This window comes from Carcharhinus amblyrhynchos, chromosome 22 (genome assembly GCF_965287045.1).
Source record: "Carcharhinus amblyrhynchos chromosome 22, sCarAmb.v2.hapA, whole genome shotgun sequence".
Lineage (NCBI taxonomy): Eukaryota > Metazoa > Chordata > Chondrichthyes > Carcharhiniformes > Carcharhinidae > Carcharhinus > Carcharhinus amblyrhynchos.
The window spans coordinates 39,767,613-39,787,303 of NC_137345.1; the positions used below are offsets into that span (position 1 = coordinate 39,767,613).

At 44.9% G+C, this 19,691-nt stretch overlaps 1 protein-coding gene across 1 annotated transcript; it reads right to left on the reverse strand.

The window, feature by feature from the left end:
- Positions 1-16,386: 16,386 nt before the first annotated feature.
- Positions 16,387-16,999, reverse strand: LOC145357034 (achaete-scute homolog 5-like). The gene has a single exon (XM_080210085.1). The coding sequence runs from the start codon at positions 16,997-16,999 to the stop codon at positions 16,418-16,420; it is 582 nt and encodes a 193-aa protein (XP_080066211.1). The 3' UTR covers positions 16,387-16,417.
- Between the last annotated feature and the right edge of the window lie 2,692 nt (positions 17,000-19,691).

The window sequence follows — 19,691 nt, forward strand, 5'->3', positions numbered from 1 at the left end:
TTTGCACATTGTTCATCTCAGAATTTCCCTGAAGACACCAGTTTCCCAGTCAGTCACTTAGATCCTATTCATTCTCAGTTCCCTGTTGTTACTATTTATATACAATATCCCTGCAGTTACTGTATATCCACAATTCCACTGCATTTACTGTATATCCACAATTCCCCCGCGGTTACTATATATCCACAATCCCCCTGTCATTACTGTATATCCACAATTCCCCTGCGGTTACTGTATATCCACAATTCCCCTGTGGTTACTGTATATCCACAATTCCCCTGTGGTTACTGTATATCCACAATTCCCCTGCTGTTACTGTATATCCACAATTCCCCCTGTGGTTACTGTATATCCACAATTCCCCCTGTGGTTACTGTATATCCACAATTCCCCTGTGGTTACTGTATATCCACAATTCCCCTGCTGTTACTGTATATCCACAATTCCCCCTGTGGTTACTGTATATCCACAATTCCCCCGTGGTTACTGTATATCCACAATTCCCCCTGTGGTTACTGTATATCCACAATTCCCCTGCGGTTACTGTATATCCACAATTCCCCTGTGGTTACTGTATATCCACAATTCCCCCACAGTTACTGAATATCCACAATTCCCCTGTGGTTACAGTATATCCACAATTCCCCTGTGGTTACTGTATATCCACAATTCCCCTGCGGTTACTGTATATCCACAATCCCCCTGTGGTTACTGTATATCCACAATTCCCCTGTGGTTACTGTTTATCCACAATCCCCCTGTGATTACTGTATATCCACAATTCCCCTGTGGTTACTGTTTATCCACAATCCCCCTGTGATTACTGTATATCCACAATTCTCCTGTGGTTACTGTATATCCACAATTCCCCTGCGGTTACTGTATATCCACAATCCCCCTGTGGTTACTGTATATCCACAATTCCCCTGTGGTTACTGTTTATCCACAATCCCCCTGTGATTACTGTATATCCACAATCCCCCTGTGGTTACTGTGTATCCACAATTCTCCTGTGGTTACTGTATATCCACAATCCCCCTGTGGTTACTGTATATCCACAATTCCCCTGCGGTTACTGTGTATCCACAATCCCTCTGTGGTTACTGTATATCCACAATTCTCCTGTGGTTACTGTATATCCACAATCCCCCTGTGGTTACTGTGTATCCACAATTCTCCTGTGGTTACTGTATATCCACAATTCCCCCGTGGTTACTGTATATCCACAATTCTCCTGTGGTTACTGTAGATCCACAATTCCCCTGCGGTTACTGTATATCCACAATTCCCCCGTGGTTACTGTATATCCACAATCCCCCTGTGGTTACTGTATATCCACAATTCCCCACGGTTACTGTATATCCACAATTCCCCCGTGGTTACTGTATAACCACAATTCCCCTGTGGTTACTGTATATCCACAATTCCCCTGTGGTTACTGTATATCCACAATCCCCCTGTGGTTACTGTATATCCACAATTCCCCTGTGGTTACTGTATATCCACAATCCCCCCGTGGTTACTGTATATCCACAATTCCCCTGTGGTTACTGTATATCCACAATTCCCCTGTGGTTACTGTATATCCACAATCCCCCTGTGGTTACTGTATATCCACAATTCCCCTGCGGTTACTGTATATCCACAATTCCCCCGTGGTTACTGTATATCCACAATTCCCCTGCGGTTACTGTATATCCACAATTCCCCCGTGGTTACTGTATATCCACAATTCCCCTGCGGTTACTGTTTATCCACAATTCCCCTGCGGTTACTGTATATCCACAATCCCCTTGTGGTTACTGTATATTCACAATTCCCCACGGTTACTGTATATCCACAATTCCCCCGTGCTTACTGTATATCCACAATTCCCCCGTGGTTACTGTATATCCACAATTCTCCTGTGGTTACTGTATATCCACAATGCCCCTGCGGTTACTGTATATCCACAATTCCCCTGCGGTTACTGTATATCCACAATTCCCCCACAGTTACTGTATATCCACAATTACCCCGTGGTTACTGTATATCCACAATTCCCCTGTGGTTACTGTATATCCACAATTACCCCGTGGTTACTGTATATCCACAATTACCCCGTGGTTACTGTATATCCACAATTCCCCCGTGGTTACTGTATATCCACAATCCCCCTGTGGTTACTGTATATCCACAATTCCCCCACAGTTACTGTATATCCACAATTCCCCCGTGGTTACTGTATATCCACAATTCCCCTGTGGTTACTGTATATCCACAATTCTCCTGTGGTTACTGTATATCCACAATCCCCCCATGGTTACTGTATATCCACAATTCCCCTGTGGTTACTGTATATCCACAATTCCCCCACAGTTACTGTATATCCACAATTACCCCGTGGTTACTGTACATCCACAATTCCCCTGTGGTTACTGTATATCCACAATTCCCCCACAGTTACTGTATATCCACAATTCCCCCGTGGTTACTGTATATCCACAATTCCCCTGTGGTTACTGTATATCCACAATTCCCCCACAGTTACTGTATATCCACAATTCCCCCGTGGTTACTGTATATCCACAATTCCCCTGCGGTTACTGTATATCCACAATTCCCCCGTGGTTACTGTATATCCACAATCCCCCCGTGGTTACTGTATATCCACAATCCCCCTGTGGTTACTGTATATCCACAATTCCCCCGTGGTTACTGTATATCCACAATCCCCCCGTGGTTACTGTATATCCACAATTCCCCTGCGGTTACTGTATATCCACAATTCCCCCACAGTTACTGTATATCCACAATTCCCCCGTGGTTACTGTATATCCACAATTCCCCTGTGGTTACTGTATATCCACGATTCCCCCGTGGTTACTGTATATCCACAATTCCCCACGGTTACTGTATATCCACAATTCCCCCGTGGTTACTGTATATACACAATTCCCCTGTGGTTACTGTATATCCACAATTCCCCTGTGGTTACTGTATATCCACAATCCCCCCGTGGTTACTGTACATCCACAATTCCCCCACAGTTACTGTATATCCACAATTCCCCCGTGGTTACTGTATATCCACAATTCCCCTGTGGTTACTGTATATCCACAATTCCCCCGTGGTTACTGTATATCCACAATTCCCCTGTGGTTACTGTATATCCACAATTCCCCCACAGTTACTGTATATCCACAATTCCCCCGTGGTTACTGTATATCCACAATTCCCCTGCGGTTACTGTATATCCACAGTCCCCCTGTGGTTACTGTATATCCACAATTCCCCCGTGGTTACTGTATATCCACAATTCCCCTGTGGTTACTGTATATACACAATTCCCCTGCGGTTACTGTATATCCACAATTCCCCTGTGGTTACTGTATATACACAATTCCCCTGCGGTTACTGTATATACACAATTCCCCTGCGGTTACTGTATATACACAATTCCCCTGTGGTTACTGTATATCCACAATTCCCCCGTGGTTACTGTATATCCACAATTCCCCTGTGGTTACTGTATATCCACAATTCCCCCACAGTTACTGTATATCCACAATTCCCCCGTGGTTACTGTATATCCACAATTCCCCTGCGGTTACTGTATATCCACAGTCCCCCTGTGGTTACTGTATATCCACAATTCCCCCGTGGTTACTGTATATCCACAATCCCCCTGTGGTTACTGTATATCCACAATTCCCCTGCGGTTACTGTATATCCACAATTCCCCCGTGGTTACTGTATATCCACAATTCCCCTGTGGTTACTGTATATCCACAATTCCCCTGTGGTTACTGTTTATCCACAATTCCCCTGCGGTTACTGTATATCCACAATCCCCTTGTGGTTACTGTATATTCACAATTCCCCACGGTTACTGTATATCCACAATTCCCCCGTGCTTACTGTATATCCACAATTCCCCCGTGGTTACTGTATATCCACAATTCTCCTGTGGTTACTGTATATCCACAATTCCCCTGCGGTTACTGTATATCCACAATTCCCCTGCGGTTACTGTATATCCACAATTCCCCCACAGTTACTGTATATCCACAATTACCCCGTGGTTACTGTAGATCCACAATTCCCCTGTGGTTACTGTATATCCACAATTCCCCCACAGTTACTGTATATCCACAATTACCCCGTGGTTACTGTATATCCACAATTCTCCTGTGGTTACTGTATATCCACAATTCCCCTGCGGTTACTGTATATCCACAATTCCCCTGTGGTTACTGTATATCCACAATTCCCCCACAGTTACTGTATATCCACAATTCCCCCGTGGTTACTGTATATACACAATTCCCCTGCGGTTACTGTATATACACAATTCCCCTGCGGTTACTGTATATCCACAATTCCCCTGTGGTTACTGTATATACACAATTCCCCTGCGGTTACTGTATATCCACAATCCCCCCGTGGTTACTGTATATCCACATTCCCCCGTGGTTACTGTATATCCACAATTCCCCCACAGTTACTGTATATCCACAATTCTCCTGTGGTTACTGTATATCCACAATTCCCCCACAGTTACTGTATATCCACAATTCTCCTGTGGTTACTGTATATCCACAATCCCCCCGTGGTTACTGTATATCCACAATCCCCCCACAGTTACTGTATATCCACAATTCTCCTGTTGTTACTGTATATCCACAATCCCCCCACAGTTACTGTATATCCACAATTCCCCTGTGGTTACTGTATATCCACAATTCCCCTGTGGTTACTATATATCCACAATTCCCCCACAGTTACTGAATATCCACAATTCCCCTGTGGTTACTGTATATCCACAATTCTCCTGTGGTTACTGTATATCCACAATTCCCCTGTGGTTTCTGTATATCCACAATCCCCCCATGGTTACTGTATATCCACAATTCCCGTGCAGTTACTGTACGATTCCCCTGTGGTTACTGTATATCCACGATTCCCCTGTGGTTACTGTATATCCACAATTCCCCCACGGTTACTGTATATCCACGATTCCCCTGTGGTTACTGTATATCCACAATTCCCCTGTGGTTACTGTATATCCACAATTCCCCTGTGGTTACTGTATATCCACAATTCTCCTGTGGTTACTGTATATCCACAATTCCCCTGTGGTTACTATATATCCACAATTCCCCTGTGGTTACTGTATATCCACAATTCCCCTGTGGTTACTGTATATCCACAATCCCCCTGTGGTTACTGTATATCCACAATTCCCCCACAGTTACTGTATATCCACAATCCCCCTGTGGTTACTGTATATCCACAATTCCCCTGTGGTTACTGTATATCCACAATTCCCCCACAGTTACTGTATATCCACAATCCCCCTGTGGTTACTGTATATCCACAATTCCCCTGTGGTTACTATATATCCACAATTCCCCTGTGGTTACTGTATATCCACAATTCCCCTGCGGTTACTGTATATTCACAATTCTCCTGTGGTTACTGTATATCCACAATTCTCCTGTGGTTACTGTATATCCACAATTCCCCTGTGGTTTCTGTATATCCACAATCCCCCCATGGTTACTGTATATCCACAATTCCCGTGCAGTTACTGTACGATTCCCCCGTGGTTACTGTATATCCACGATTCCCCTGTGGTTACTGTATATCCACGATTCCCCTGTGGTTACTGTATATCCACAATTCCCCTGTGGTTACTGTATATCCACAATCCCCCTGTGGTTACTGTATATCCAGAATTCCCCTGCGGTTACTGTATATACACAATTCCCCTGCATTTACTGTATATACACAATTCCCCTGTGGTTACTGTATATCCACAATCCCCCCGTGGTTACTGTATATCCACAATCCCCCCACAGTTACTGTATATCCACAATTCTCCTGTTGTTACTGTATATCCACAATCCCCCCACAGTTACTGTATATCCAAAATTCCCCTGTGGTTACTGTATATCCACAATTCCCCTGTGGTTACTATATATCCACAATTCCCCCACAGTTACTGAATATCCACAATCCCCCTGTGGTTACTGTATATCCACAATTCTCCTGTGGTTACTGTATATCCACAATTCCCCTGTGGTTTCTGTATATCCACAATCCCCCCATGGTTACTGTATATCCACAATTCCCGTGCAGTTACTGTACGATTCCCCTGTGGTTACTGTATATCCACGATTCCCCTGTGGTTACTGTATATCCACAATTCCCCCACGGTTACTGTATATCCACAATTCCCCTGTGGTTACTGTATATCCACAATTCCCCTGTGGTTACTGTATATCCACAATTCTCCTGTGGTTACTGTATATCCACAATTCCCATGTGGTTACTATATATCCACAATTCCCCTGTGGTTACTGTATATCCACAATTCCCCTGTGGTTACTGTATATCCACAATCCCCCTGTGGTTACTGTATATCCACAATTCCCCCACAGTTACTGTATATCCACAATCCCCCTGTGGTTATTGTATATCCACAATTCCCCTGTGGTTACTGTATATCCACAATTCCCCCACGGTTACTGTATATCCACAATCCCCTTGTGGTTACTGTATATCCACAATTCCCCTGTGGTTACTATATATCCACAATTCCCCTGTGGTTACTGTATATCCACAATTCCCCTGCGGTTACTGTATATTCACAATTCTCCTGTGGTTACTGTATATCCACAATTCTCCTGTGGTTACTGTATATCCACAATTCCCCTGTGGTTTCTGTATATCCACAATCCCCCCATGGTTACTGTATATCCACAATTCCCGTGCAGTTACTGTACGATTCCCCCGTGGTTACTGTATATCCACGATTCCCCTGTGGTTACTGTATATCCACGATTCCCCTGTGGTTACTGTATATCCACAATTCCCCTGTGGTTACTGTATATCCACGATTCCCCTGTGGTTACTGTATATCCACAATCCCCCTGTGGTTACTGTATATCCACAATTCCCCTGCGGTTACTGTATATACACAATTCCCCTGCAGTTACTGTATATACACAATTCCCCCGTGGTTACTGTATATCCACAATTCCCCTGTGGTTACTGTATATCCACAATTCCCCCACAGTTACTGTATATCCACAATTCCCCCCGTGGTTACTGTATATCCACAATTCCCCTGTGGTTACTGTATATCCACAATTCCCCTGTGGTTACTGTATATCCACAATTCCCCTGTGGTTACTGTATATCCACAATTCCCCCACAGTTACTGTATATCCACAATTCCCCCCGTGGTTACTGTATATCCACAATTCCCCTGCAGTTACTGTATATACACAATTCCCCCGTGGTTACTGTATATCCACGATTCCCCTGTGGTTACTGTATATACACAATTCCCCTGTGGTTACTGTATATCCACAATTTCCCTGTGGTTACTGTATATTCACAATTCCCCCGTGGTTACTGTATATCCACAATTCCCCTGCGGTTACTGTATATACACAATTCCCCTGCAGTTACTGTATATACACAATTCCCCCGTGGTTACTGTATATCCACAATTCCCCTGTGGTTACTGTATATCCACAATTCCCCCACAGTTACTGTATATCCACAATTCCCCCGTGGTTACTGTATATCCACAATTCCCCTGTGGTTACTGTATATCCACAATTCCGCTGTGGTTACTGTATATCCACAATTCCCCCACAGTTACTGTATATCCACAATTCCCCCCGTGGTTACTGTATATCCACAATTCCCCCGTGGTTACTGTATATCCCCAATTCCCCCGTGGTTACTGTATATCCACAATTCCCCTGTGGTTACTGTATATCCACAATTCCCCTGTGGTTACTGTATATCCACAATTCCCCCACAGTTACTGTATATCCACAATTCCCCCGTGGTTACTGTATATACACAATCCCCCTGTGGTTACTGTATATCCACAATTCCCCCACAGTTACTGAATATCCACAATTCCCCTGTGGTTACTGTATATCCACAATTCCCCTGTGGTTACTGTATATCCACAATTCCCCTGTGGTTACTGTATATCCACAATTCCCCTGTGGTTACTGTATATCCACAATTCTCCTGTGGTTACTGTATATCCACAATTCCCCTGTGGTTACTATATATCCACAATTCCCCTGTGGTTACTGTATATCCACAATTCCCCTGTGGTTACTGTATATCCACAATCCCCCTGTGGTTACTGTATATCCACAATTCCCCCACAGTTACTGTATATCCACAATCCCCCTGTGGTTACTGTATATCCACAATTCCCCTGTGGTTACTGTATATCCACAATTCCCCTGTGGTTACTGTATATCCACAATTCCCCTGTGGTTACTGTATATCTACAATTCCCCTGTGGTTACTGTATATCCACAATTCCCCTGTGGTTACTATATATCCACAATTCCCCTGTGGTTACTGTATATCCACAATTCCCCTGCGGTTACTGTATATTCACAATTCTCCTGTGGTTACTGTATATCCACAATTCTCCTGTGGTTACTGTATATCCACAATTCCCCTGTGGTTTCTGTATATCCACAATCCCCCCATGGTTACTGTATATCCACAATTCCCGTGCAGTTACTGTACGATTCCCCCGTGGTTACTGTATATCCACGATTCCCCTGTGGTTACTGTATATCCACGATTCCCCTGTGGTTACTGTATATCCACAATTCCCCTGTGGTTACTGTATATCCACGATTCCCCTGTGGTTACTGTATATCCACAATCCCCCTGTGGTTACTGTATATCCACAATTCCCCTGCGGTTACTGTATATACACAATTCCCCTGCAGTTACTGTATATACACAATTCCCCCGTGGTTACTGTATATCCACAATTCCCCTGTGGTTACTGTATATCCACAATTCCCCCACAGTTACTGTATATCCACAATTCCCCCGTGGTTACTGTATATCCACAATTCCCCTGTGGTTACTGTATATCCACAATTTCCCTGTGGTTACTGTATATCCACAATTCCCCCGTGGTTACTGTATATACACAATTCCCCTGTGGTTACTGTATATCCACAATTCCCCTGTGGTTACTGTATATCCACAATTCCCCCACAGTTACTGTATATCCACAATTCCCCCGTGGTTACTGTATATACACAATCCCCCTGTGGTTACTGTATATCCACAATTCCCCCACAGTTACTGTATATCCACGATTCCCCCGTGGTTACTGTATATCCACAATTCCCCTGTGGTTACTGTATATACACAATCCCCCTGTGGTTACTGTATATCCACAATTCTCCTGCGGTTACTGTATATCCACAATTCCCCCGTGGTTACTGTATATCCACAATTCCCCCACAGTTACTGTATATCCACAATCCCCCTGTGGTTACTGTATATCCACAATTCCCCTGCGGTTACTGTATATCCACAATTCTCCTGTGGTTACTGTATATCCACAATCCCCCCGTGGTTACTGTATATCCACAATTCCCCCGTGGTTACTGTATATCCACAATTCCCCCACAGTTACTGTATATCCACAATCCCCCTGTGGTTACTGTATATCCACAATTCTCCTGTGGTTACTGTATATCCACAATTCTCCTGTGGTTACTGTATATCCAGAATTCCCCTGTGGTTTCTGTATATCCACAATCCCCCCATGGTTACTGTATATCCACAATTCCCGTGCAGTTACTGTACGATTCCCCCGTGGTTACTGTATATCCACGATTCCCCTGTGGTTACTGTATATCCACAATTCCCCTGCAGTTACTGTATATCCACAATTCCCCTGCGGTTACTATATATCCACAATTCCCCCGCGGTTACTGTATATACACAATTCCCCTGCGGTTACTGTATATACACAATTCCCCTGTGGTTACTGTATATCCACAATTCCCCTGCCGTTACTGTATATCCACAATTCCCCTGCGGTTACTGTATATCCACATTTCCCCTGCAGTTACTGTATATCCACAATTCCCCTGTGGTTACTGTATATCCTCAATCCCCCTGTGGTTACTGTATATACACAATCCCCCTGTGGTTACTGTATATCCACAATTCCCCTGTGGTTACTGTATATCCACAATCCCCCTGTGGTTACTGTATATCCACAATTCCCCCTGCGGTTATTGTATATCCACAATTCCCCTGTGGTTACTGTATATCCACAATCCCCCTGTGGTCACTGTATATACACAATCCCCCTGTGGTTACTGTATATCCACAATCCCCCTGTGGTTACTGTATATACACAATCCCCCTGTGGTTACTGTATATCCACAATTCCCCTGTGGTTACTGTATATCCACAATCCCCCTGTGGTTACTGTATATACACAATCCCCCTGTGGTTACTGTATATCCACAATTCCCCTGCGGTTACTGTATATCCACAATCCCCCTGTGGTTACTGTATATCCACAATTCCCCCGTGGTTACTGTATATCCACAATCCCCCTGTGGTTACTGTATATCCACAATTCCCCTGCGGTTACTGTATATCCACAATTCCCCCACAGTTACTGTATATCCACGATTCCCCCGTGGTTACTGTATATCCACAATTCCCCTGTGGTTACTGTATATCCACGATTCCCCCGTGGTTACTGTATATCCACAATTCCCCACGGTTACTGTATATCCACAATTCCCCCGTGGTTACTGTATATACACAGTTCCCCTGTGGTTACTGTATATCCACAATTCCCCTGCGGTTACTGTATATCCACAATCCCCCCGTGGTTACTGTATATCCACAATTCCCCCACAGTTACTGTATATCCACAATTCCCCCGTGGTTACTGTATATCCACAATTCCCCTGTGGTTACTGTATATCCACAATTCCCCCACAGTTACTGTATATACACAATTCCCCCGTGGTTACTGTATATCCACAATTCCCCCGTGGTTACTGTATATCCACAATTCCCCTGTGGTTACTGTATATACACAATTCCCCTGCGGTTACTGTATATACACAATTCCCCTGCGGTTACTGTATATACACAATTCCCCTGTGGTTACTGTATATCCACAATTCTCCTGTGGTTACTGTATATCCACAATTCCCCCGTGGTTACTGTATATCCACAATTCCCCTGTGGTTACTGTATATCCACAATTCCCCCGTGGTTACTGTATATCCACAATTCCCCCACAGTTACTGTATATCCACAATTCCCCCGTGGTTACTGTATATCCACAATTCCCCTGCGGTTACTGTATATCCACAATCCCCCTGTGGTTACTGTATATCCACAATTCCCCCGTGGTTACTGTATATCCACAATCCCCCTGTGGTTACTGTATATCCACAATTCCCCTGCGGTTACTGTATATCCACAATTCCCCCGTGGTTACTGTATATCCACAATTCCCCACGGTTACTGTATATCCACAATTCCCCCGTGCTTACTGTATATCCACAATTCCCCCGTGGTTACTGTATATCCACAATTCTCCTGTGGTTACTGTATATCCACAATTCCCCTGCGGTTACTGTATATCCACAATTCCCCTGCGGTTACTGTATATCCACAATTCCCCTGCGGTTACTGTATATCCACAATTCCCCTGTGGTTACTGTATATCCACAATTCCCCACGGTTACTGTATATCCACAATTCCCCTGTGGTTACTGTATATCCACAATTCCCCTGCGGTTACTGTATATCCACAATTCCCCCGTGGTTACTGTATATCCACAATTCCCCCACAGTTACTGTATATCCACAATTACCCCGTGGTTACTGTATATCCACAATTCCCCTGTGGTTACTGTATATCCACAATTCCCCCACAGTTACTGTATATCCACAATTACCCCGTGGTTACTATATATCCACAATTCCCCTGTGGTTACTGTATATCCACAATTCCCCCACAGTTACTGTATATCCACAATTCCCCCGTGGTTACTGTATATACACAATTCCCCTGCGGTTAATGTATATACACAATTCCCCTGCGGTTACTGTATATCCACAATTCCCCTGTGGTTACTGTATATACACAATTCCCCTGCGGTTACTGTATATCCACAATCCCCCCGTGGTTACTGTATATCCACATTCCCCCGTGGTTACTGTATATCCACAATCCCCCTGTGGTTACTGTATATCCACAATTCCCCCACAGTTACTGTATATCCACAATCCCCCTGTGGTTACTGTATATCCACAATTCCCCTGTGGTTACTGTATATCCACAATTCCCCCACGGTTACTGTATATCCACAATCCCCCTGTGGTTACTGTATATCCACAATTCCCCTGTGGTTACTATATATCCACAATTCCCCTGTGGTTACTGTATATCCACAATTCCCCTGCGGTTACTGTATATTCACAATTCTCCTGTGGTTACTGTATATCCACAATTCTCCTGTGGTTACTGTATATCCACAATTCCCCTGTGGTTTCTGTATATCCACAATCCCCCCATGGTTACTGTATATCCACAATTCCCGTGCAGTTACTGTACGATTCCCCCGTGGTTACTGTATATCCACAATTCCCTTGTGGTTACTGTATATCCACGATTCCCCTGTGGTTACTGTATATCCACAATCCCCCTGTGGTTACTGTATATCCACAATTCCCCTGCGGTTACTGTATATACACAATTCCCCTGCAGTTACTGTATATACACAATTCCCCCGTGGTTACTGTATATCCACAATTCCCTTGTGGTTACTGTATATCCACAATTCCCCTGCGGTTACTGTATATACACAATTCCCCTGCAGTTACTGTATATACACAATTCCCCCGTGGTTACTGTATATCCACAATTCCCCTGTGGTTACTGTATATCCACAATTCCCCTGTGGTTACTGTATATCCACAATTTCCCTGTGGTTACTGTATATCCACAATTCCCCCGTGGTTACTGTATATCCCCAATTCCCCCGTGGTTACTGTATATCCACAATTCCCCTGTGGTTACTGTATATCCACAATTTCCCTGTGGTTACTGTATATCCACAATTCCCCCGTGGTTACTGTATATCCCCAATTCCCCCGTGGTTACTGTATATCCACAATTCCCCCGTGGTTACTGTATATCCCCAATTCCCCCGTGGTTACTGTATATCCACAATTCCCCCACAGTTACTGTATATCCACAATTCCCCCGTGGTTACTGTATATCCACAATTCCCCTGTGGTTACTGTATATCCACAATTCCCCTGTGGTTACTGTATATCCACAATTCCCCCACAGTTACTGTATATCCACAATTCCCCCGTGGTTACTGTATATACACAATCCCCCTGTGGTTACTGTATATCCACAATTCCCCCACAGTTACTGTATATCCACGATTCCCCCGTGGTTACTGTATATCCACAATTCCCCTGTGGTTACTGTATATACACAATCCCCCTGTGGTTACTGTATATCCACAATTCTCCTGCGGTTACTGTATATCCACAATTCCCCCGTGGTTACTGTATATCCACAATTCCCCCACAGTTACTGTATATCCACAATCCCCCTGTGGTTACTGTATATCCACAATTCCCCTGCGGTTACTGTATATCCACAATTCTCCTGTGGTTACTGTATATCCACAATCCCCCCGTGGTTACTGTATATCCACAATTCCCCCGTGGTTACTGTATATCCACAATTCCCCCACAGTTACTGTATATCCACAATCCCCCTGTGGTTACTGTATATCCACAATTCTCCTGTGGTTACTGTATATCCACAATTCCCCCGTGGTTACTGTATATCCACAATTCCCCTGTGGTTACTGTATATCCACAATCCCCCTGTGGTTACTGTATATCCACAATTCTCCTGTGGTTACTGTATATCCACAATTCCCCTGTGGTTTCTGTATATCCACAATCCCCCCATGGTTACTGTATATCCACAATTCCCGTGCAGTTACTGTACGATTCCCCCGTGGTTACTGTATATCCACGATTCCCCTGTGGTTACTGTATATCCACAATTCCCCTGCGGTTACTGTATATCCACAATTCCCCTGCGGTTACTATATATCCACAATTCCCCCGCGGTTACTGTATATACACAATTCCCCTGCGGTTACTGTATATACACAATTCCCCTGTGGTTACTGTATATCCACAATTCCCCTGCCGTTACTGTATATCCACAATTCCCCTGCGGTTACTGTATATCCACAATTCCCCTGCGGTTACTGTATATCCACATTTCCCCTGCAGTTACTGTATATCCACAATTCCCCTGTGGTTACTGTATATCCACAATCCCCGTGTGGTTACTGTATATACACAATCCCCCTGTGGTTACTGTATATCCACAATTCCCCTGTGGTTACTGTGTATCCACAATCCCCCTGTGGTTACTGTATATCCACAATTCCCCCTGCGGTTATTGTATATCCACAATTCCACTGTGGTTACTGTATATCCACAATCCCCCTGTGGTTACTTTATATACACAATCCCCCTGTGGTTACTGTATATCCACAATCCCCCTGTGGTTACTGTATATACACAATCCCCCTGTGGTTACTGTATATCCACAATTCCCCTGTGGTTACTGTATATCCACAATCCCCCTGTGGTTACTGTATATACACAATCCCCCTGTGGTTACTGTATATCCACAATTCCCCTGTGGTTACTGTATATCCACAATCCCCCTGTGGTTACTGTATATACACAATCCCCCTGTGGTTACTGTATATCCACAATTCCCCTGTGGTTACTGTATATCCACAATCCCCCTGTGGTTACTGTATATACACAATCCCCCTGTGGTTACTGTATATCCACAATTCCCCTGTGGTTACTGTATATCCACAATTCCCTTGTGGTTACTGTATATTCGTAATCATGGGAAATTATAGGCTAGTTCCTCTGACTTTGGTGATTTGCAAAATTTTACATTCCATTATGGAAATGAGATCTTAAAGTGCTTGGAAGTGCATGGTAAAGTAGGACTGACTCAGTATAGCTTTGTCAAGGTGAAGTCATGTCTGACAAATCTGTTAGAGTTCTTTGAGTAGATAAGAAGGGATTTAGATAATGGAGAACGAGTGGACACGACTTATTTAGATGTTTAAAAGCCCTTTGGCAACGTGCTACATAGGAGATTGTTAAGTAAGTTAAGAGCCCATGGTGTCAAGGGTAAGATCCTGATGTGGATGGCTGATTGGTTGACTGGCAAAAGGCAGAGAGTGGGGATAAAGGAGCCCTTCTCAAGATGGCATTCGGTGACTGGTGGTGTGCCTCACGGCTTGGTGCTGGGGCCACAACTTTTCACAATATACATAAATGATTTGGAGGAAGGAACTGAAGGCACTGTTACTAAGTTGCAGATGATAAAAGATTATATCGAGGGACAGGTATTGAGGATGCAGGGCAGCTACAGAAGGATTTGGACATGCTAGGAGAGTGGGCAAAGAAATGGCAGATGGAATACAATGTGAAAAAGTGTGAAGTTATGAACTTTGGGAGCAATGGAGGTTTAGACTATTTTCTCAATGGGGAAATGCTTAGGAAATCAGAAACACAAAGGGACTTGGGAGTCCTTGTTCAAGATTCTCTTAAGGTTTATGTGTAGGGTGAGTTGGCAGTTAGGGACGCCAAATGTAACGTTCACATTCATGACATGAGGGCTAGAATACAAGGGCAGGGATGTACTTCTGAGGCTGTATAAGGCTCTGGTCAGATCCCATTTGGAGCACAGTGAGCAGTTTTGAGTCCCTTATCTAAAGATGGATATGCTAGCCTTGGAACGGGTCCAGACGAGATTCACAAGAATGATCCTTGGAATGAAGAACTTATATGAAGAACAGTTGAGGATTTTGGGTCTATACCTGTTGGAGTTTAGAAAGATGAGGGGGAGATCTTATTGAAACTTACAGGGTACTGCCAGGCCTGGATAGAGGGGAGAGGATGTTTCCACTAGTAGGAAGAGCTAGAACCAGAGGGTACAACCTTCGGCTAAAGGGACGATCCTTTAAAACAGAGATGAAGGGAAATTTCTTCAGCCAGAGAGTGGTCAATCTGTGGAACTCTTTGCCACAGAAGGCTGTGGAGGCCAGATCATTGAGTGTCTTTAAGACAGAGATAGATATGTTCTTGATTAAAAAGGGGATCATGCATTATGGGGAAAAGCCAGGAGAATGGGGACGAGAAAACATCAGCCATGATTGAATGGTGGAGCAGGCGCGATGGCCCGAGTGGTCTAATTCTTTATCTGTGTCTTATAGTCTAACTCTGCTGGGGTTACTCTTTGTTAACAATTCCCCCTGTTCTTTTCCTATAGTTTTCCCTGTAATCAAATGTCATTGACACTGTGTTATTGACAATAAAATCAATGACACGCCTTAATTATCTTTTTTTATTATCAATATTGTTCATTGCAGTGAATCAGAAATGGAAGTTTCTTGAATTATGTCGTGGTGCTTTGGAGAGGTGATGGAGTATTTTATCAGTGTTGTTATTGAAAGATGTATTGTCAGCTTCGCTCCGAGGTGGAAATCTCTGATTCGCAGTATGGTGAAGAGTTTTTCGATTCCCCATCACTGTTACAGTCTTTCTTGGCGATGGGAGAATCATGAGCCTTAATGTCCTTCTGGGCCTCTTCTCTCAGCTTTGGGGTCCTGTCGGGGTTGTGGCTGAGTAAGTTCTGGAGGTAATTAATGTATCTGATGGCTGCACGCAAGGTCTCCACTTTGCTCAACCGTTTTTCCGACGTTGCCCCTGGGAGGTGATCGCGGAGTCTGGCATAGCCCTCGTTCACGCACTTAACCCTCTGCCTCTCCCTCTCATTTCGCTTTTGAATGAAGGCTGGTTCAAAGGGGCAGTCATAGACACCAAAGTGCCCATGAAAGGGCATGTAGGGAAACATGCTACCATAACTATCGTAATAGGTGGACTCCAGATTGGTTGGATAGACCAGAAATGGGACATGTGTTAAACTGTCCCCATGAGGTTGATGTGTGGGTGGGTTAGGGGGTAGGGGCATCCCTATTGGCATGCAGTTAGGGGCAGTCATTGGTCTCCTGTCTATCAGTGACCTGGGATAATTACTATTCATCTTGGATTCTGCAGAGAAATAAAGAATAAGTCCCAGAAGTGTCAGATTTTAAAGCATTAAACCAAGTCTTGGTTAGTTATTCGGCACTGCCCCTGAGAGTGGGGCACCGGACAAGAGCTATGCTTTCTCTGCTCCACATCCCTTGGTCATTAGAGATGAGTCCTTATAAATAGACAAACTGTACCTCAGACTGATAACCTGAGTGCTCAGGGAGACTGGGCCCCTCCTTTACTCTGAGCTTATAGCTGTCTATCTCAGAGTCTGTCTGCACTTCAGGATTCCTCCTTAACCCTGAGCCCGGGGTCACCTCTTTAACCCTGAGCCCGGGGTCACCTCTTTAACCCTGAGCCCAGGGTCACCTCTTTAACCCTGAACTGGGGGTCACCTCTTTAACTCTGAGCCCGGGGTCACCTCTTTAACCCTGAGCCCAGGGTCACCTCTTTAACCCTGAGCCCGGGGTCACCTCTTTAACTCTGAGCCCGGGGTCACCTCTTTAACTCTGAGCCCGGGGTCACCTCTTTAACTCTGAGCCCGGGGTCACCTCTTTAACCCTGAGCCCGGGGTCACCTCTTTAACCCTGAGCCCGGGGTCACCTCTTTAACTCTGAGCCCAGGGTCACCTCTTTAACTCTGAGCCCGGGGTCACCTCTTTAACTCTGAGCCCGGGGTCACCTCTTTAACCCTGAGCCCGGGGTCACCTCTTTAACTCTGAGCCCGGGGTCACCTCTTTAACTCTGAGCCCGGGGTCACCTCTTTAACTCTGAGCCCAGGGTCACCTCTTTAACCCTGAGCCCGGGGTCACCTCTTTAACTCTGAGCCCGGGGTCACCTCTTTAACTCTGAGCCCAGGGTCACCTCTTTAACTCTGAGCCCGGGGTCACCTCTTTAACCCTGAACTGGGGGTCACCTCTTTAACTCTGAGCCCGGGGTCACCTCTTTAACTCTGAGCCCGGGGTCACCTCTTTAACTCTGAGCCCGGGGTCACCTCTTTAACTCTGAGCCCGGGGTCACCTCTTTAACCCTGAGCCCGGGGTCACCTCTTTAACTCTGAGCCCGGGGTCACCTCTTTAACTCTGAGCCCGGGGTCACCTCTTTAACCCTGAGCCCGGGGTCACCTCTTTAACTCTGAGCCCGGGGTCACCTCTTTAACCCTGAGCCCGGGGTCACCTCTTTAACCCTGAGCCCGGGGTCACCTCTTTAACCCTGAACCGGGGGTCACCTCTTTAACTCTGAGCCCGGGGTCACCTCTAACTCTGAACCTGGAGTCACCTCTTTAACTCTGAGCCCAGGGTAACCTCTTTAACTCTGAGCCCGGGGTCACCTCTTTAACTCTGAACTAGGGGTCACAGCTTTATAACTTTGAACCTGGGTTCACCTTTTTAACTCTGAACTTGGGTCACCTCTTTAACTCTGAACTTGGGGTCACCTCCTTAACTCTGAGCCTGGAGTCACCGCTTTAACTCTAAACTTGGGGTTGCCTCTTTAAGTCTGAACTCGGGGTCACCTCTTTAACTCGGAACCCGGAGTCACCGCTTTAACTCTGAGCAGTTTCTGAAGCAGGGAGTGACTTCCTTTTGCCGCACTGTGAGAGTGATCCAAAATTGCAACCATCTGTGCCCATGAAGAGCACAATCAGGCGGTGATGTTGAGGAAGGTCACTCGAATCTGAAACACTTGATGACAGCTCAGCGTAGAGGCTTCTCACTGGCAGGCTCTAGAACGAAAAGAAGTGTTTTACTGAATGTCCAAAAATACTATGTGAATCTTGCTTAAAAAGGAAACATTTTGCCAAAACCGGGACAAATGCTAAAATGCCAAATTTCAAAGGATGACAACAGTTTATACCACAGGAGAATAGGTTACTGATTGACTGGCAAGTATTGTACACTTAATGTTTGTTGTAACAAAACCCAAAAACACTGGGAAAATTTAGAAAATCTGGCAGCATCTGTGGAGAGAGGAACACATTCCAAAATCCTGCTGCTTTTTACGCTGGCAGGACATTGTCCTCAGTGCCATGCTGTGGCACACTGGCTAAGACTGTTACCTTTGAGTCAAAACATTGTGGGTTCAAGCCCTGATCTGGAGACTCGATCATACCTGAGACATCTGTGCAGTGCTGGGGTAATGCTGCACTGTTGGAGGTGCTGCCTTTCAGACCAAATGTTAAATTGAGGCCCTGGCCAACCTATCATGAGGATGTAAAAGATGTCTTGGCACCATTTTTGAGGAGAGCAGGGTAGTTCTCCGCAGTCAACATGGCCAAAGCAAGCCAACTGCTCATTCATAGACAATATTGCCATGATTCCTACATTCCAATATTTAGCACATTTCTGAAGGATTTTATTGGCTCTACAGTTCTTTGGAAATCCCGAAGCCCTGGAATTTGCTGTGTGAATGTAAATCTCACTTTCTTACATCAGTAAAGTTAACCCACCGACTCAGTGTGTGCTGAGGTCACTTATGTGGGATCTTACTGTGCTCAAAATGGCTTCTCCCATATCCCCCAGCACAACAGTGACGACACGTCAAAAGGACCCCATTGGCTGTAAAGCATCTTGGGACGTCCTGAAGTGGTGAAAGGTGCAATATAAATGCAATCCTTTCTTTAGTGAGACACTGAGATCAGTTCTGGCATTCCCACTATCCCAGCAGAGATTAGCAAAAATAACTGGACTCGGGCATGTAACTGGG